Source organism: Colobus angolensis, unplaced genomic scaffold, assembly GCF_000951035.1.
Source record: "Colobus angolensis palliatus isolate OR3802 unplaced genomic scaffold, Cang.pa_1.0 Scaffold113, whole genome shotgun sequence".
NCBI lineage: Eukaryota > Metazoa > Chordata > Mammalia > Primates > Cercopithecidae > Colobus > Colobus angolensis.
In genome coordinates, this window is record NW_012112364.1 from 2,983,843 (window position 1) to 3,005,804 (window position 21,962).

Sequence of the window (21,962 nt, forward strand, 5' to 3'; positions counted from 1 at the left end):
TCCTCTGGAGGCTGAGGTATTAGTTGCTTTTTATTTTGAACCCCTTTATGTTGTTCAAATTTAACATTTTAAATACATGGTTCTTTAAACTTGTAAATACTTCACAAAATATAAACCACATTCATATTTATTCCTCAAAGCCACGTATTTTCTTGATTCACTCAGGCCAAATTAATCTCCTCATACACTCGAGAATTTTTCTTGTATCCTTATAACTTAAGAAGGCCCACTTTATATCAATTTATGTAAAGTGAAAAGCCTGCATAGACTGTACATAGACTGCCTGGGTTTGAATTCTGGCCCATTCGCTTGCTAGTTGAGTGGTGACTATTATTTAACAACTGTGCCTGTTTTCTCACCTGGAAAAAAAAAACGAACAACAGTACCCAGCTCACAGGATTGAGGACTAAATGAGTTAATGTATGGCAACTCCTAAGAGTAGATCCTGGCCCCTACCTAGCACTGTTAGCTATCACTGAGTATAGACAATATCCTACCCGTATTTGTATTCCTAAATTCCCAGCAGTGGAGCACACAAATTATTAAGTAATGTTTACTGAATTAAACTGACTTGCTACCAGGGAGATTAAAAGAGGGGTGGTGATGACAAGAAAGTTCTCCCCAAGTTAATTCTGCAGCACACTTGTCAGCAATGAAATCTTTGTGAGCCTGGTAGGTTTTTTGTTTCTATTAGCTGACAGACTAGGTAGAAAACACAAATGCATTCTATTGAATGAATGTGAAAAAGGCAAAAACCATTCTGGGCCACAATCAATGTTTCCATTCATCCCTACTCTCTCCTATGTATGTTGCGGTCCCTCGTTCTTGCCTGTTTCCATGGTTCTCTTGAGTTTTTTTTTTTGAGACGGAGTCTCGCTCTGTCGCCCAGGCAGGAGTGAGTGGCGCGATCTCGGCTCACTGCAAGCTCCGCCCCCGCAGGTTCACGCCTTCTCCTGCCTCAGCCTCCCGAGTAGGTGGGACTACAGGCGCCACCACCACGCCGGGCTAAATTTTTTTGTATTTTCAGTAGAGACGGGGTTTCACCGTGTTAGCCAGGATGGTCTCGATCTCCTGACCTCGTGATCCGCCTGCCTCAGCCTCCCAAAGTGCTAGGATTCCAGGCGTGAGCCACCGCGCCCGGCCAGGTTCTCTTGAGCTTTTTCTAAAGGGCCTGTTGAAGTTTATCTGTACTGGCAAGTCTCACTTGGTCTGGCCATGTGAGAGGGGAGTCATACAAGCCTTCCAGGAAAGGTTTTCTTGTTAAACTGCTGACAGTTTATAAAATTCAAATAGTCAACATTGCTCTGCTTACCTTTTCCAAGGTGGACATAACCCCCCACCGCCACCATGGCCCAGCTGCTGGGATGACGCTTTTCTCCATAAACCTCTTCATAGGGAACCAGCAGGAAAAGGTCAAAGATGGACTGCACAAGTCCAGCTCTTGCTTCTTTATAACACTCTTTACACCACAGATATTATTCCCTCTCCTTTTAAATCACATAGACCTAGGTACTTACCTTACTTTGCCCTATCTGGTCTATTACATACTTGTAGTTTCCCCCATATGAACTGTGTAATCACATTACCTTCAGTGCCTTTGTTAGTCATGAACATCAGCATGCTATTCCTGTAATCAGACAGGCAGTAAAATATTGTGCTTTGGAATTAAACAGATCTGGGTTTAAAACCCAGACCTATGACTTAGCTATGCGACCTCAAATAAGTTGCTTAACGTTAGCCTCAGTTCCTTCATCTATAAACTGGGTATTTCTGCTTTATACGGTAATATTCAGACTAAACAAGGTCAAGTATATAAAGTGCCGAGAGTGGTACCCAGGACAGACTATGCACCGAATATATGGAGATGTGATGTAAGAAGAAAATAGGACTTTGTGCAGATTTAAGTTAGGTATGCCAGCTCAGACTCCCCAGGACACTGGCTCATGTTAGCAAGGCCCAGAATTCTGTGACTGAACAAGCCTGTTTTGGTGTGTGCTTTAAAAAGTGTGGCAAAGTCAGCTTTATTCACAGAAAAGGTAGGACATTAATTCGGATTTACTATATGATCATCAGAAAGGACAGGTAAATTAACTGGTTGTAATAATGTAAATGACCTCATACCTACTACGGGATAAAAATTTGCACTCAAATAAAATCAAGATGGCTAGTAAAAATAATCCAACAAGAATCTAATAAAAAATTTGCTAAAAGAATAAAATACCCAAGAAATGCATATATCATGCTGTGCTTATTGTTATCAATTTCCCCCAGGACATATTATTTTGTGTAAATCCAATAAAAATCTCAGAATTTTTTGAAGAAAAATCAAACTCAATAAAGTACAGACTACAGTTCATCTTAAAGACTAAGTGTCCTAGAATAGCCTCCCCACACAAAAACAAACAAAAAGGGTAAGACAGACCAGCTTCCTATCAGGTATACAAATAAAGCATCTGGCTACAATGATTAATGCAGTGGGGTATTGGTGCAGGAACAGCTAATGCTTCTCAAGTGTCAGGGCTTACACTACCCAAATGCTTTAGATTATATTATTAACATAACCACCCATGTATATTATCCTCATTTTCCAGACGATAAAGCTGAACTCTAGAAAGGTTATGTAACTTGCTTAAGATCACACATGGTCAAGGCAGGATTCTGAACACAGCTGACGAGACATACCTCTCAGGAAAAATATTATTACCTATTATCTACAGAGGTCCTCCAAATCATTAAGAAAAAGCCCTAATTTCGTATAAAAATTGTGAAAGGATATAATATGCAATTACACTCACATACAAATAGCTGGTACATATTAAAAAGTTTGACCTCACGAGACCTAGGATTACAATTAACTAGGATCACAAAGAATACTAGGAAATGGATATACATACTAGTACGAGTATATATTTGTATAGCACTTTGGGAAGGCAATGTGACATTAAAAAACACAATTTATATGACTTTTCAGCAATTTCTTTCCAGAATCAACCCCAAAGAAACTGAAAGTCAAATGAACCTAACCGTCCATCAACAGAGAATAGTTGGTGTGGTGTGTATGTGTGTGTGTGTGGTGTGTGTGTGTATGATGGAATGCCACACAGCCACTAAACGGAATGAATTGACGGGGCATGATGGCTCACACCTGTAACCTCAGCACTTTGGGAGGCTGAGGCAGGCAGATCACCTGAGGTCAGGAGTTCCAGACCAGGCTGGCCAACATGGTAAAACCCCATCTCTACTAAAAATACAAAACTTAGCCAGGCGTATTCATGCCTGTAATCCCAGCTACTCGGGAGGCTGAGGGAGAATTGCTTGAACCCAGGAGGCAGAGGTCGCAGTAACCCGAGATGGCATCAGCCTGGGCGACAAAAGTGAAACTCCATCTCAAAAAAAAAAGAATTAATGGCATTCACAGCCTAGATGGGATTGGAGACTATTATTCTAAGAGAAGAAACTCAGGAATGGAAAACCAATCTCTAAGTGGGAGCTAAGCTATGAGGATACAAAGGCGTTAAGAATGATACAATGAACTATGGGAACTTAGAGGGGAAGGGGTGGGAAGAGGGTGAAGGATAAAAGGCTACAAATTGGGTTCATTGTATACTGCTCAGGTGATGGGTGCACCAAAATCTCACAAATCACCACTAAAGAACTTACTCATGTAACCAAATATCACCTGTTCCCCAAAAACCTATGGAAATAAAAAAATTTTAAATAAGAATTACATTTCCTAAGAAAACACAAAACAGAATAGTTGGAACAGATCATTGTACACCCATTCTATGGGACAATATGTAAAAAGTAAATCTACATGGACACAGAAAAATGCTGATGATATACCAATAGAAGGGAAGAAGAACAAGTCCGGAACACAGACTTTTTAACCCATTTGTTAAAAAAGTAAAAAGAAGGATCTAAGAGAATAAAATGTGATTTAAAAAAATCAGAGAGAATATAAAAGAAAAAGAAAAGAGAAGTAACATTTATATACTCTTTAAGACACATTTAAAAGGGTCTACAAGGATACATATCAAACCATTAGAGTGCACACTAGGAAATGGAGGGGAATTAGGGCCTAAAAGTTCAAGGGGATTTTTCCTTTACTCAATATTCTTCTTTATAACTAAAAATGTTCACGGTTTTTGTCATTTTGAGAAGACAAAAGCAAGTGAGAAATAATTTACTATTTTATGTTCACTCTTCTGTTTAAAAAAGAGCAAGATGTATAAACCAATGAAGGGAATACACTAAAACCCAACCGGAGAAGAAAAGAGCAATAATAAGAAAATTACATATTAAGAACAGCTACTGACACCTATAAAGAATCAAAGCAACTGACACAATAAATTTTATTGTTTCCATAATAATAGGCTCTGGACAAAGACAATGGAGACAATGACAACACATTTAAACTCCTATAACAAATTAATCTTACAAATTTCCAGTGGCTCAACATATTAAAATGCAAAATATATAAAGAAAAAAACAAGAAATATAAATATTCAGATTTTTGCAGTACAATGAAATGTCTTTTAAAAAAAAGTTTATTGTAATTGTGTATGTAATTCTGACAGTAATTCAAAACACAAAATCAAACCTTTTCCCTAACTTCCCACGATCTGGATCTGGGGATTGCAATATTACAGAAATAAGCAAAAATAAGCTTACTGCTCAGAGATAAATAATTTTCCTTATTTCAATGCATCAATGCACAAAAATTTCAATTCAAAAAAGCCAATCACTGCTATATGCAGATAAATAAAACATATTTGACACTTTTATAATCAAACCCAACATTATACAAAAAATATGTGTGTGTGTGTGTGAGCACATACATGTGCGTGTGTATGCAATGCCTATTTTAGAAAAAAAGTGTCTTGATGAAAATGATTTTGAAAATAGTCACTGACACACATTATATACAAAACCTTTTATATAAAAAATTAAACTATTTTCAATGAAATTCCATGTTCACATCCTATCTGAAAACTGTCACTGAATCATAAATAGGTCTACTAATGGTTTCTCTCTGAAATCATGGCTAAGGCAGTTCTCTTTCCAAGGGTTTTCTTTTATATCCACCTGACGTCACTAATACTAATACTAATGTAGTCAAATACACAGATGCAACCTGACATGCCTATGCGTTATTACCTGGAGCTCTGTTCACTGTTATAATGGGAGAATTTACAATTGCTACAAAGAATATTTTTCTTGTTTAAAATATACTGGTTTCTCTATTCCAAATTAAGCACTTACTTAAGACATTAAGAGGCTGAGAAGCCACTCCATTTGGTGTCAATATCAATAGCCCTATAAGAAAGAACTCTGTATTGGAACAGCTAGAAAAGGTCTCACTAAAGTGAGAACTTTAGTGCATCCTTCACCTGCATAGAATCAGTTTGGCTAATAGCTCTTTGCCCCAGAACACCAGTCTGGAGTTCAAATATGCTCCTGAAAGTTCATCTCAGATAAGAAAAAAACATCTCACAGAAGCAAATAAGGACACACAGGGTAATAAAATTGTCAAAATCTGTTTGATGAGTCTTACAGCATTCCTCATTTGGAGGGGCTGCTACAGGTTAAGGTGGAAACAAAAATGGAAAAGGCCGGGGCAATAAAGTTGAGTTGGCCAAGTATTTACGCCAGTAACCATTTCAATAAGTCTTTAAGCAAACAACTGCAATGACCTGGTGCCTCTAGCTCATCATTCTACAAGCACTGAGTTTATGAAGCTTAAAAGGTGAAAACTTGAATACCCTTAGAAAAGGGGAACAGTCTGAGGCAAAAGTTGTAGGCCTCTAAATACGTATTTTATTTTCATTTTTTTGAAGACAGAGTTCTGCTCTTATTGCCCAGGCTGGAGTGCAGTGGTGTGATCTCAGCTCACTGTAACCTCCACCTCACGGGTTCAAGCAATTCTCGTGCCTCAGCCTCCTGAGTAGCTGGGGATTATAGGCGCCTGCCACTATGCCCGGCTAATTTTTGTATTTTTAGTAGAGATGGGGTTTCACCATGTTAGTCAGGCTGGTCTCGAACTCCTGACCTCAGGTGATCCACCTGCCTCAGCCTCCCAAAGTGCTGGGATTACAGGCGTGAGCCACCGTATCCGGCGTAAATATATATTCTATATGCACACACAACTGTGTGTATTATTCTGTATATATTTACATACATATTCACAAGATGCCCTGCAGTGTAATTCAAAAGGCCTTTATCAAGGAACAAATAGATTCTAGTATAGGCCCTAGAGTTCACACCATCTCTATAAGAAACAAATGTGCATGTATTCACATAATGTAAACCTCATCAACAAAAACACTAGGTTAAATAGTAAGTGTTAGGTTAATGGTTTCTAACCATTATCAACCACTGATGTAATGAGAACATTTCTTACACTGAGAATCAAACTAAAAAGAAAACACAACTAGACTTTAAATTCACAAGAAAAAAGATGTTCAGTATGGCAAACATGAAGAAAGTTCAAATTCCAGAGTAGGGAAAAATATCAAAATTTTATAAATCTCCTGGGATGCAATTTAATTACTGCATCATTAGAAAAATAGACTCATAGAATGAACGGTGCTGCTATGGATTCTCTCAACACATCAACCCATGTTTATCTTTTTCCTCTTTTGTTTCCAGCTGGAGGTTTCTTCAACTGAAGGAGCTGTCCTCCTGTTCCAAAACCTGCAGAGGCAGGATTGGACACCCCAAAAGTCAAACCAGCTGATGCCGTGATGCCGGGATTGCTGAAGTTAAACCCAGATGTACTTGAGCTGCCAAAGCCTTATGTTTAGGGAAAAAAATATTCATATCAGAAGTTGAATTCCAAAAACAAATATAAAAACAGGGAGAAGCAGTAAATTTCTATCTAAAAGAATACATAATCTGTAAGAAATGCAAATATCTTAAAGCCCTAAATTTCTCACATGAAATTTTAACAGGAAAATTTAGCTAACAACTAAGTGGCACCTTGAAAGAGAGTTTAGTGATGCAGGCCCAAAGAGAAACCTTAGCACAAATAACTAAAATCTATACAAACTTCAAATTGCCAGAAACTTTCCTGTTAATTAAATATGTCAAGGTGCCTTCCTCCTTAGCCCCAACAACATTTTAGCCACATGTACAAGAGGGACATTCACATATCTGGACCTACCCTCGATATCCCACGCACTCCAGGAAAGCATCAACCCACAATGTTCAAGACAATGAACAACAAAACAGTACTCACTGTCCTGATTTTGTAAGAGCTTTTGCAAAATTAAGATCTAGTACTACTACTGCCTAGTTAACTAATACAATATTTTGATTATAATCCTGATAACATGGAATCCTATTATTATCTTCCTCCACTGGAACTGCTGATTTTAAACACTACTTGTATTAAGTGGAACTTCCTTTAAATTCTCTAAATTTAAACACATCTTTCACAGTATTATGTCATTATATTAGATATGGTATTTGTCCCTAAGCACTGCACATTAAAACAAGCCATATTTACCAATATAAATGCAAAAGCAGATGAAATTTGGAATTTCTCATAAGAAGAGTCAAAAAAATTATACCTATTTCAAAAATGAACAAGGAACTAAATTAATAATAAAGATTTGGTATTCTCAAAACCAGAGGGACTCTGGAATAGAAATCATTCTCCAGGATGAATTATGACAAGAAACTTGGTTAAACTTTCACAATGATGGGTTCCTTTTTGCAATAATGAAGAAAATGACTTAACCACGAAGTTAGTCACTAGGGTTCAAATGAATCTCTACTTAATTAGAAGATATTATTATTAAATCAAACTAAGAAGTCTTGTTAGAAATATTTTACAAACCTGCCCTTTAGTTTATGAGAGACATAAAGTAAAATGATTAGTTAGGCTTGCACACTTCATCCAGGGAGTAAAAACTGAATCAGGGAGGGAAATTTTTGGGTTACTGGAAATAACAACACATACTTTTAAATTAAATAATTTACACCTTTAAATTTGCCTGAAATCCAGGCAGAAACACACAAACCTGCACTAAGACTTCCTGAGGGTTTATTTGTTGTTCCAAATCCAAATGTGGAGGCCCCTGTGGTGCTGCATCCAAAACCAGAGCTAGTTCCAAATCCTAGTGGAAGGGTAATAGAAAAATATACAATGGCACATAAAACACAGGTTAAAGGATATGGACAAGTACAACCGAAAATCATTAGAGGTCTAATAGATACAGTGTTGAAAAACATGGCCTTGTTAAGGAAATCTGCTGACTCCTTTGCATGAGACTTTTAGAAGAACCAGACTAATTCTGAAACAAAATGTTTATATCTATTTAGACTATGTTTGTGACCCAATTTTTAAAGAACAAGGCCATAAAAAAGAAAGCATTAGTATTTTCTATTTTAAATGTGCTAGAAAATTTTACCCACCATTCAAGTATGATTTTAGTCAGTTATAAACATTTCCACTTTAGGGGTATTTCATTTCACAAATAAAGGACTAAATACATTAATAAGCATGACATGCACAACAATGTAAACACTAAATACTACAAGGTTATTTTACTCTGCTCTTTCCCAAAACATTTTTAGTTAATTAAGAATCTGTATCACTGAAAAACTGCATAACTATAGTCAAACACTTTAAATCTACTCAGTAACAGTAGATTCCTGCCATACTACTAGCCAGTGTAACAGTGAAAAATTGGTGGTGAGAAGATCATGGTTTTTCTCTTAACAATACTATCTTAATCATTTAAAAAAGGAAAGATTTTTCATTACACAAAGGTCATGACATTCTAAGTACGTGAAGACTAGTTTCCACTCTCCTAAGAGCCAGGTGCTCTACAAATAAAGTTCAAATTCTTTTTCGGTTACTTTGCAACAGCTTAGCTAGAATACTGAGTGTGGCAGTATCACTGCCTGTAACAACAAGAAATGTGATGGCAAATTAATTATAGATTATAGGAATTATGCTATCTGCCATGATTCTAATAATTCCTAATTTAGAACAGTCTATATTAAACAACCATACTAGCTTATAGGTCTCCTGTCTTACATTTTAGTGGAAATAAGGGCAATTTATTCATTACATTATAATGTGCCTGTGAAAATATAACCAACTTTCAGTTATCCATATCAAAGAATTGTGAATGTATTTGTATTTAGCATGATGTTTTTGCAGAGGACTTACCTTACTAAACTTATGAAAGTATTATTAAAATAAGCTTAATTGCTTATGTAAACAAGTATGTATATAGGCAAATTTGCCAAATGTGCTTAGAAATGGACATGAGTTTAGCTGTTCAATTCATAATAATTTCCCTAAGTACTCATTTTCAGAAAAAAGAAGATACTGATTAGGAGAATGTATATCATCCAGAAGTAGTTCAGACTCCAAACTAACATTAAGACTATTAATTTTAAGATTTTTAATTAAGATGATTAAAACTAAAGAATTCTCAAGTTCATGTGTCAGCATATTGCTCTGAAAACATGAACATGCCTACCACTTAATTTTAATACTTTGTATTTACTATTCACAGAAGATGGAATGATACTAAATCTAATATTAGAAAGCAATAATTATGTTTGAGAATCGTTTTTGCCAGATGGAACCTTAACTTCCAAAACAGCAGCAGATCCTCTTAGAAATTTTTTTTTTACAGGCTAGTATCAATTCAAATATATAAGAGTTCAATGATATATTAGAAAAGTTAAAGTGTACCTCCAAGGTTTGAAGAACCTAAGCCACTTGATTGCAGGCCAGTGCCAATACCTGAGCCGAATGGCGTTCCAAAACTAACTCCCAGAGATGGCTGTGGCCCTGGTATTAAAAAAAAAAAAAAAATGGGGGGGAAAAAAAACAAATTTGCCTTACTCTTTCAAGATTAAAGATTCTTTATGAAATTATTTTTAAAATGAACAGTGATTACTTTTAACTGATTCCATTTGTTAAAACTTAAAGTTTTCAGGATGTCTCTCCAGTGTAACTTATCTATCCAAATTGATTTATCTAAAAATTAAAAAAAAGATTTTAAAAAAATTAACCTGTTCAGAACTAGACAATTAAAAGAGGCTTACCGCAATGAAAGATGAATGTTAGTTTAACCTACTAAATAATTTGAAATCTTTAATGTATCATAAATTATAGTTCCTTTAGATTTACTTCTAGAATTATTTTAGATCTCCTCACTTGTTTCTGATAAAACTAGTTGGTATAATCAGTAAGCGGTTTTTAATTTTTTTAATCAAGTTCCTTAGTGTTAGAGTCAAGTCTCAACTGATGAAGAGAGACTGACACTAACATGTCAAAACTATCATGTTATTTCATAAGAGTAAGTACCCAAAAAACTAGGCATGATTTCTCATATGAAATATAAATGATATATACAGTAAGTAGATAAAAAACAAGACAATGTTTTATTTTATTAAATTTATTGTTCATTGTAAAGCAAATCAATTACACAGTAACATGACAATTCCAACTTGTTCACAAAAAGTGATAATTGAGTTCTATTCTTAAGCTCTGCTACATTACACCACTTATCACCTGATTAAATAAGGTAATGAACATTTACAAAGGCACCGCTGTGTACCTTGACAGATTCAATACATTCAAGATTTCAATTCAGAAGTTTCTTTCCAACGTTTTGGAAAATGTACTCAGAAGCAGAACGATTAGTCATCCTTTTCCCACGTGTTACTTTAAAGATTTTGGCTGAGTTTGTTTGGCAAGAATAGCATCAAACTTACTAGCCTCTCTTTTAAACTACTATTTTTTTTTTTTAAACTAAGCAGAATACAAAAATCTAAAAATCTCTCATTTGGATAAATAATTTATGAAAACTATTCAATAAACTTCATAGTACAATCTTCAGTATTGTCTTTTTCAAGCACAGTGATCAGTGCATCTCAAAGTTGAGGGAACTGTCAAAGTAATACACACATTAAAATTTAAATTTTTAAAGAAATCAAAGCCTTCAAGTTGTCCAATGAAGAATGAGGTTTGTATACTAAAAAGGTAGTGTAAAATTATAAAGCATTTAAAGAAAAACAACCGAGGAACTACATTTTGCTACACTGGGACAGAAACTGGACTTTTCGAATAGCTTCTACCCAGAAAATAAACAATAACTAATAGCAGCCAGAATTCTTATACTACTATTAAAAAAATAATTTAAAATTTTACATCCAGTTTGAGATCAATTTGAGAATAAAATACCTGCCTAGCAGCTCTTTTGTAAAATGTTACTATAGGAAAAAGAAACCAAGCATATTATTACACTTTCTGATTCCTAACAAAAAACATAAAAAAACACATGTCCAGTTTAACATTGAGAGACTTGTGTGTCCCAGGTTAATAGGAGGCACTGCTGGTGGAAGACCCTAAAGAATAATGCACACCACAGCCCTCAGCCTTGTAAGTCATAAGAGTTACTCAAATAGCATGCTTTTTGTTGTGTGTGGGTCTACTGTTAAGAGCAACAGAACAAAAGATTTTTCTAATCATCAATATTCATAATATAGATAATCAAGAACTCCTATCTAATGACGACAAGACTTCTCATTGCACATCAGATACATGACATTTTTAGTTTTGTACCTTCACACAAATTCTGAAGGCAACATCATTTAAAAAACTCGTAGGCAAATGTATAACATTTTTTAATAGTAAAAACTCATGATAAATATCTCCCATGCCAAAGTACTAGCATATATTACACTCTGGCCACCATATATATTAGTTTCACTATTAGAAAGCAGAGTCTAAATCCTTCAGGCAAAAGTTACGTAAACAATTCAAGAAGTCTGCTTTGAAATCTGAACTGTCATTCAATGAGAGGTTCTTACTTCCATAAATAAAATTAAGTTAGTAGTGATATATATCAATGACTGGCCAAAGTGAAATCTTCATGTAGAGTAACATTTTACAAAAGTTACCATATAATATATTCACACACAACAAAACCAGGTTTAGCACTGTAATTCATATTTTCCAGAATAAATTCTACTTTCTTAAAAGTAAAACTGCATTAACAGAAAAAGGACTAAAGTGCTAAAAATATTTTATAATTTTCCATGATCACCCAAAATCCCTAATGTAATTAGTATGGTTATTTCTAAGTCACATTTTAAAATAATTTTTCTTTAAAAAACCTAAAATGCCTTTTCCCCAGTTTGAAAAGTTTTATCTTACTGTTTAATGGGGAATGTTCCTTTGGTTATTAAACACAACAAAATCACAAAACCACAAGAAACTAAGATGAAATACTTAACGTTTCCTATTTAACACTACAGCTTAAATGTCCAAACCTACACTAAGCTAAAAAGTAGGAATTCCTAACAAAACGTCTTGGCTCTCCTTAAAACAGCAGCTAAGTCACATAAGAAAAGTCTTACTATGTAAACATCAAGAACTCTTAAAACTGTCAAAACACAACAGCAAAACTCAATCCCAGTACATTGCTAAAAAACCTATCCTAAATTAAAATTATACTGAAAAGCCTAATGTAAATGTCTTCAGTTTTTCAGGAGGCTTGGGAAGCACTTATAGACAAGCGTCAAGTTCTGCTAACATGAAACTACGTTATCCACGTAATGATGCTCATGATTTCGTACACAAATAGCCTCCTGGATTTTCAATTCTCTGCAGCCTTCAGAACAAATAACTGTAAATCATACATGCCTAAGCCCTAGTATATAGATTTTTTCATTTAAAAAAACTGAAGAAAGACAAGTCATTTAAGTCTATTACTCCTCCTCTGAGAAAGACACAAAAGCCACCTTCAGAAGGCAGCAGTCTAAGAAGCTATTTGCTTTGTGCCCATATTCATGTTAATAAAAATTTCATACGCAAATAAAAGCAAAATCCCTCTGAGAACTCAAATCTTGTATAGATAAACAGTGATGTATACAAACAATGCATAAGCTCTCTCTCTCTCTACCTTCATCTAGATGGTCTAAAATTTGTTACTGGCACTTAAAAAGATTTCACAGAAGTCACAGAGCATAAGGGATAACTTACGGGGTACAAAACACCATTCAATAAATAGGGACATTTCTAAATGTATCTAACAGAGCTCATAAATCTCACATCATGGTGACATGACTAAAATAACTAAAATTTTGACTGGGAAGGCCTGGGAGACCTTTAGAGAAACAAAAGGAGAAAGAAAAGATAATGTAAAATTGTTATCACTATTGTTTAGCTTCTCAGTTCTAAGAATTCATACAATTCAAAGCGAAAACACTGTAAGGTTGTTTAGGTTAATAAATTATAATTTCTGCCATCTGATTAGAAAGCCCTTATGTGGACTTCAAAATTTCAGGGAAGAGTGAAGGCAGTCAATTTCCCCAAAGCCTGGCAAATGTCACAGGCAAAATTAAAACCTATGAGCAAAAGGCTCAAGAATACACCAAATTAAGCTGATATTCTCAACCACCACAGAGGACAAAGACCAAATCTATATTGTCTACCTTTGCATTTCCCGAGCCCAGCACATAGTAGGCACTCATTTAGAGAATGAACACACATCTCCATATGTCCATGAGCTCAAAATGTATGAGTGAAAACCTATGAATTTCTCAAAATAATACTGTCTAGATAAGAAAGTTAAACACACACACACACACACACACACACACACAAACCCTTGACAGGAGGTTTTGCTTCAAGTTTAGGTATTTATCATAGAATATATTCACTTACAACATAACTTTTTATATAACTGATGTTTCTCAAGTTTTATTTAATAGAATGGAAATTCACTATGTTTAAAGAGCACTTAACCAAACCTACACTTATCTACTTTAGGATTAATACTGGCTCTAAAAACTAAACTAGTACTATGGTTGGTTTGATTAACTGGTTAAGTAATGAGAGCTGATGGTCATAATTATGGCATTGATTCCTTTTAAGAAGAAGTACCAATCCTCAAAGGAATCAATCCCAGAATGACTTTTTCCCTCCGTAACTTGAGAATGCAATCCTACACTCCAGTCAGTTAGAGAGCTACCAGACAGTGCTCATGCGAGCCACTACTCACATGGGTCCAGCCATGGAATATAGAGGATTTGACATAAATCTATCATCAACCCTTTACTTATGGCAAGTCAATTCTGTCATCTCCAAATGTGAAGAACAATGTTTTAAACTGCCAATAGTGAAAACCAGAGAATGCTTCCCTAGTATAGGTAGCCTGAATGCAATCTAAATATGTATTAATTTTTTTGCATTGTAATGTACTACTACTGGACTATATGGAACTCTCAGAAAGACACATGCTACTGAGTAACAAGCATTACTAAGAAGTTTATGATGATTAAAGCAAAAAAATCAGTATCAATTAAGACTATTTTTCCATCTCAAGCTTCAAACCTGACAAAAGGGATGGCAGGATTAAGATAATTATTAACCTCGGATAGACACAGGACCAAATAAAACACTGCAGAATGACCACAAAATGTTTCTCTAATTAGAAGTGTAACTAAACCAAGGAATAAAACAATCTGCTTTCCATGTCACCGATTATTTTCATCTGTTCAACTTCTCAGTTGCTCCTTAATGTGCAATCTACATCTCAAAACATCTTTCTCCTGTGCTTAATGTGCAATCCACATCTCCAAACATCTTTTTCTGGCTCTTGTTCTGTTCACCTTGAAAAGGTACAATTCTAGCATGTATCTTCTTCAAAAGTTGGTTTAGAGGGCCTGTATTCTGTTTACAGTCAACATACATACAAACAAGCCTACTGATCTTCAACACAACTTCAGTCAATAAAAGCATACTTCATCCTGAATGTGGGTAATCGCTATGTATGAGTAAAATGAGAATGCACCATCTATCAGTATCATATATGAAAAATTCAACGTAAGGATGGATGATCTCTGACTTTAAAACAATAAACGGTACAATCATGATTTCAGAATCTAATGTTATTCTTAAATGTAATTCACTAGTGAAACACCATATTCTAAAGGGCATTTATAGCAATACAGCAAATAACATTAAGTAAATTCACAATATTCAGTATCTAATTGATGTATAATTATTGCTAAGGCTACCCTGCCTTTTTTATCAGGTATGTTTATAATTGTGTCCATCACAATTTTAGATTGTATTGGAACAGCTACTCATATAAATTTCTTCAGTGCTCACACAAATGGAAGACTTATAAAAACGCACATAAATGTTCTGCATTGGAACAGTAAGAAGCTATAACTTGAATGCGTTCAGACCTGTAGCAGGCTGTTGCTGCTGTGTAAGTGTTGCAGCCATGGCAACGGCTGCTGCGTTTGGCATGGTGCTGAAAGGGGTGGGTCCAGTAGTAACTCTGGGTGTGTTCTGCCACTTCTTAGCTTCTGCTCGCCTTGTTTCAAACACATCAACAGCATCTCCCAAGAACATTTTCCTGTAGCCAAGGTACTGTTCTTTCAGAACCTAAAGAATAAAAAATAAACAAAAGGGCTAAATGAAGTTCCACATTGACTATGGTAATACGTGGATGAATATACCAAAGACACTGCCAATATTATACATTCAATCTAAACTGCAAATTAGTGCTAATAATGCACTTTCGTGTAGGAAGTGATGAGTTCAAGAGTTCTACTGCTCCCTTGAATAGTTTACTCCCTATCTTTACAATATGCTTCCTAAAATACTGTCTTTGTGAGGCCTTGTTTGAAATAAATCAGCTACGCTTTTAGACAGAGTAATATCTAAATAAACACTCCATCAATGTGAAGATGGATGGATGAAGACTTTAAATATTCCAGTTTTTCAGGAAACTTTCCCCTCAAATGTCCAACCTTTTCATTGCCTTTTGATTAAAACAGTTAAAAAAAGAAAAAAAAGTCAGTACTAAATATATACATTTTTAAATACATTTTTTAGAAGGCCTGGGTAACACATGCTAAAATAAGATGTTGCACCTCAGCAGAATGCTTGGAGGGTGTCATGAGGGCTTCTACTTTATTGCTATTATTTGACCAGTGAACAATGAGACCTGATCCATGTTAAAGTTATGAACTCAATCACCCACCTCAAAGAAAAAAAAATGAGTTTATAACTCCAAAGAAAGAAAAATTTCCAAGTTCATAAAGTGAGCTGCTTTTACCCAATGCAGCATCTGCCTTAAGGCCATTAACAAGCAACAATTCTGTTTCACTTTAGAATTATTTTATGCTTTCATTGAAGATTTAGCCTAATTTAGATAGGTTTTTAATCACTTTTTGAAGAGACACAGATATTTCATATTTCTTACATTTCTTAGCAAAAATTAATAAACATTAGGTTCTGATTATAACCAGTACAGCACTTAAAACTCTTACTGTTGTTTACAGTATTTAAAAGCTATCATCGCCCTTTTTGTGTGGCTGTGTTTGATCTTCCAAACTTTGCTACATTTATGATATATTAAAAAAGGGGGCCTGCCAAGAACTGGATATTGGAGAAGATATAAAGCCAGAATCAAGACATATGATGTAAGAAAAACAAGCATTACCGATCTCTTGCAAATCTACCCTTCCTTTTCCTGAGCAAGCATCAGTATCCCATAAATTTTAGTTCTACTTCAGATAATGGAAAATAATGATCCACCTTAGATACTTAAGACCATTAGTTGAAAGAAACAGGCTGGCCATGGTGGCTCCCACCTATAATCCCAGCCCTTTGGGAGGTCTAGGCAGGAGGATTCCTTGAGGCCAGGAGTTAAGATCAGCCTGGACAACACCAAAAGTCCCCCTCTCTACAAAAAGTTAACAAATTAGCTAGGTGTGGTGGTGCGTGCCTGTAGTCCTAGCTACTCAAGAGGCTGAGGCTGAGGCGGGAGGATCGCTTGGGCCCAGGAGATCGAGACTGCAGAGAGTCACGATTATGCCACTGCTCTCTAGCATGGACAACAAAGCAAGCCCCTGTCTCAACAAAACAAAAGAAAATAATAAACAAAAACCTTGACATCAGCCATGATTTATAAAACAAATTGCTAAAACGTCCAAATGCGTTAATGTTCCTAAAGCCTGGCTGGATAAGATAGTTAATGCCTGTTTCAACAGATTACCTAATGAAAAACAAAATGAACAAAAAAATGTCTTGTGAGATTTTTATAAGAAATAAAGAAGCCTAGAGCTTAGTTTGCTCACTAAACTAAGCTAAAAATAATGGCAACATACCAAATCTGATCATAAAATATCGTTTGGTTCTTGGGAATATCCTTTTGTTCTTCGGTTGCTTAAAGAGTAAGTCAAAATTTCATGTCTACAACGTTTATTTGACATGATCTAGGGCAGTTTTATGTGGTCTTCGTCTCACTGTTCTATGGTCATATTACCAAAAATGATATATTTTCCAAACCAGAGAGGAGAAAGTGCTGTTAAAAAAAAAAAAAAAAAGTATATTTACACCTGGCATTTGCTCTAAAATACTTCGAAGGGTAAAAAAGCATCTCCTGTGGAGCAAGTTCGGCAAGGTTCTGATAATGGCTGCAGTTACGTAGTCATACCTGGGCATTCATTATCATGATAGCCTCCTTTTGTGTATATTTGAAAGATTTCATAATAAAAATTAAGGAAAAAAATTCTGCACAATGGACTTCTAAGTGCCATACATTAATTTTACTAAAAAATTAAGTAACATTTATTATAGACTAATAAAATTTTTTTAAATCTGATAAAATTCCTCCTTTAGAACAAAATTTAAAGATTTGAGTTACAGTTTAAAATCTACTAATGAAAAAGGTCTAAACCGCACTACCATTTCAAAAATGGTGTAATTTAAATGGTTAACTTAAAAAAAATTCTGTTACTATGCATGAGATCAAAATAAAAATGAAAATGTTGATAATTCCAATTAAACTCTACACTACACAGCTGATCATTTATCTAGACTCAGGTTTGGCGGCCTGAATTTTAAAGGTTTTTTTGGACCACATATACTCTAAGATTAAAGAGTTTAATTACATTTGCTCAGTTAGTTAGAAAAGATGTACTTACATTTAATATTTCACTTAAATACATTTTCAAAACTAACGTTATTATATGAGAGTCAAAATATTCAGGCTGGGTGCAGTGGCTCATGCCTGTAATCCTAGCACTTTGGGAGGCCGAAGAGGGAGGATTGCCTGAACTTAGTAGTTCGAGACCAGCCTTTGCAACATGGCAAAACCCTGTCTCTACTAAAAATACAAAAAAAAAAAAGAAAAAAAGACAGCGAGAGTCAGTCTAAATATTCAGTGATAAATCATTTTATTTGCATTATTTAATAAACACAAACAGTTGCCTGCATTTAGAAGGGAGAAATGCCGTAAGCAGGTTTTTAATGCAGTGGCCAATAAACACTTAAAACACACATAAAATTAAGGTAGTATAAAATTATTTTGCTACTAAGAACGTTCTTTTTTTTTTTGAGATGGAGTCTCGCTCTGTTGCCTAGGCTGGAATACAGTGGCGTGATCTCGGCTCACTGCAACCTCCACCTCCTGGGTTCAAGCAATTCTCCTGCCTCAGTCTCCCAGGTAGCTGGGACTACAGGTGCTTACCACCACGCCTGGCTAAATTTTGTATTTTTAGTAGAGACAGGGTTTCACCATATTGGCCAGGCTGGTCTCGAACTCCTGACCTTGTGATTCGCCCGCCTCAACCTCCCAAAGTGCTGGGATTACAGGTGTGAAACACCATGGCTGGCTAAGAATGTTTGTTTTCTATAGTGCTATTTATAGTGGTAAAGAAATAGAAACCACCTAAATATCCAACAGAAAACGGGTTAAACAATGTACAAACACACAACAAACTCCTACGTTAACTATTAAAAATGATATTCAGGAAATATGTGTATTAACAAAGAAAGTTATTCACAATACATTGCTAAAAAAAAAGCTGTAATAACAGACTGTACAGGGTGCTTGGATCTTTTTTAAAAGAACAGATACTATCAATCATTATGTCTGGGTATGTTATGGATTAGAGTAGTTTTCATCTTTTCACTTATATGTAATTTTAGCTATTTCTGTACCAAGAATGGATACATTTGTCCCCAGAAGAACAAACACTTGGGTCTAGATATCCAGGTAGATAAATGGGCAATGAAAACTTACCTTTACATTTTCATGAATAGACTGAAGTTGTGCCGCTAAAGCTACAAATGTTTGATAAATTTTCTGCATAGCCATTGACAAATCTATAAAAGAAAATTACATTATCACCCAAATATATATATATATAGAGCACAATCCATTTTGCTTTTCTATTTGAGTCCAATTTTTGGCATAGTTAACACGTAGGAGAAAAAACTCTATCAATGTTCTCATGTCTAGACAACACACAAAGTAGTACACTGAGAGAAGAACGTCTACAACAGCAATCTGGGGGGGATGCCCTAAGATTTCTGCCCTTGTTATCACAGTAACAATTCATATAATAAAGCATATTACATTTATAGGGAATAAAGGAGTAGTCAATGACTTCTAAAGGAATTTTCTTAAAGGGGCTACCAGTAGTTATCCAGAATACCTATTATATAACCACATCTATCTCCTACAAACAAAAGTTCAAAAAAAATTACCACAGTAAGCATGTTACCTTGAGGGGTTATATGTGAGTTATTTGCTTGAGTGGCAAGATGGTTTTCTAGTTCTTCAATCTGCTGCCTGTACTGCTGAAGTTGTACCTCAAATTGCTGAACCAAGATTCTGAAGTAGCTTTAAAAAACATTTAAAAAGTCAGATCAAATGTTTTTTTAATTCAGGGTGACAAATCCAAATTAAGGAATATTCTGCAATAAGTAATAGTCTTCAAAAGAATCAAGGTTATCCAAGGAAAGGAAGGACTGAATAACTGTGATTGGAAGAGATTAAGGAGAAATTACAAATGCACTGTGAATCCCAAATAGGATGCTGAAACAGAAGTACATTAGTGGAAAAACTGGCTGAATTAAGTAAGTTTAGTAGTTTAGTTAATAATATTGTACAATTTTAGTTTCCTGTTCTTGGCAATTATACTATAAATGTTAACATTAGGGGAAGCAGGGGAAGTGATACAAATAAATTCTCTGTACTACTATTTTGGAAGTTTTCTGTAAGGTTAAAATAAATTTACAATAAAGTAGAAACGTCTACCAACCAGACTGCAGAATTAAGAATTTATAGTTATTTTATCAATGAAATTTATAATCAGAGAACACTATAGTATACTACAGAAAGCACATGTAATTATTGCTACTTTTCTAATAAATTTACCCACGGAGAGTGCTAGATAGATTTAAAAAAAGAAAAGTATCTTGAGTAGTATACAAAGGAATCTGAATGTGTTTCAGTAAAAAATGGGCAACCATGAAAGCATTTTGCAAAATTAGCTTTGATGGCAGTATTAAGAACAAGACAGAGGGATAAAATAGTAGAGGAAGTCCAGTGAGGAAGCACATCCCATGCCAATCTGAGTAAGAGGAATATCATGGTCATTACAAATTTCCTGATTTTGAGAATTAAGTATGAGAATATCCTTATTTTTAAGAAATATCCACTGAAGTACTTTAGTACAGTGAACATTATTTCTGCAAATAACCCAAACTGGGGGAGAAATGTATATATACATATAGAGTGTGAGGAACAAAAATATGGTAAAAATGTTAATATGTAGGAAATTGGAACGAAAGACATACAGGAATTTTTAGTTCTCATTTTGAAACTTTTCTGTAAGACCAAAATTATAACAAAAAACTAAAAGAATAACATAAGTAAGGGGCCAGGCGTGGTGGCTCACATCTGTAATCCCAGCACTTTAGGAGTCTGAGGCAGGAGAATCACTTTAGCCTAGGACCAGCCTAGGCAACACTGTGAAATGGCATCTCTACAAGTTAATTAATTAATTAATGGTGAGGGATCAGGAATCAAACAGATCTCCACCACTAAACTCACTTTTCCATACTTCAGTCTATTGCTAAAACTGGAATAACAACAGCTACAGAGGTCTTGTGAAATATGAAGGTAAAGCATGTATAGTCCTAAGCACACTGCATGGCAAATAGTAAGCATTTGGTAAACATTAGTTATTGTTATCTTCATCAACATGGAAGGACAAAGAGAGAGACAAGATGTATTTTACATGTATGGAAACCAAATGTATACACAAGCTGAGTGGTGTGACTGCAGGTTGTTTTCTTCTACTTATCTATATTTTCTGCTTTTTCTTCCAGAACATGTGTTACCTATGTAAATGAATACTCGTAATTTTCCATTACCAGCAAAATTTAATAAAATGGAGCAGACTCTGTAAGTAGTATGTACATGAAGTATAAATGCATAATAGTGGTGAAAAGCTCAGATCTTAGCCTTCACTTAGCCTGCAGTAAAATGGTGTTAATGGAGATAAACCTTTTTAGGGTTATTATGAAATTTAAAATCCATGTAAAGTGCTTTAGCTCAGCCTTTCCACATAGTATACTAAAAACATTTAGTTTGTACACTATTATTACTGTTCTGCTTTCTGAAAGTGAGAAACATTTGTTTTTAAAAATCCAGCAACTTACTCAGCAGGAGCTGCATACTCATGTTGAAGTCCAGGTGGTGTCTTCTGGGTTCTTAAAGCTATTTCAGCATTCTTTAACTCCTAATATACCAGAGGGTTTAAAAAAAAAAAAAAAAAAAGCCAGTTAAGAGTTAGGTTAAAAATACCACACTAAAAAAAATACTCAGTCTCTGGACTGAAATTTCAAACAATACGTTGGAGGTTCATGCTATAAGAACATATTATGGATGAAGCTGCTTCACAAGTTGCTAAAACCTTTCAACAGCAGACAAATTACAGTTTGTTTAACAAACTTTATGATAAAATTTATAAAGAGCTGTAGATCTATTTTTAAAACTATGATTTCTGTAGGATTCATGAAGTGAATTCATTGACAGTGTAAAGATTATATTACTACTTAAAATCTTTAATATAAATGCAGAAAATGCTTTTTTGAAAGGCAGGTGGCAATAATA

The 21,962-nt window shown here is 34.9% G+C and overlaps 1 protein-coding gene across 1 annotated transcript in view; it reads right to left on the minus strand.

Annotated features, from left to right (window-relative positions):
- Positions 1 to 4,333: 4,333 nt before the first annotated feature.
- The window catches only part of NUPL1 (nucleoporin like 1), a 48,520-nt gene continuing 30,891 nt past the window's right edge, over positions 4,334 to 21,962 (minus strand). The window contains exons 9-15 of the mRNA XM_011959127.1: positions 21,509 to 21,588; positions 19,564 to 19,682; positions 19,080 to 19,162; positions 15,229 to 15,430; positions 9,716 to 9,814; positions 8,025 to 8,120; positions 4,334 to 6,792 (exon numbers count right to left, since the gene is read on the minus strand). Of these exons, the coding sequence (XP_011814517.1) occupies positions 6,623 to 6,792; positions 8,025 to 8,120; positions 9,716 to 9,814; positions 15,229 to 15,430; positions 19,080 to 19,162; positions 19,564 to 19,682; positions 21,509 to 21,588 (849 nt within the window). The 3' untranslated portion in view covers positions 4,334 to 6,622. The remainder of the gene's footprint in view (positions 6,793 to 8,024; positions 8,121 to 9,715; positions 9,815 to 15,228; positions 15,431 to 19,079; positions 19,163 to 19,563; positions 19,683 to 21,508; positions 21,589 to 21,962) is intronic.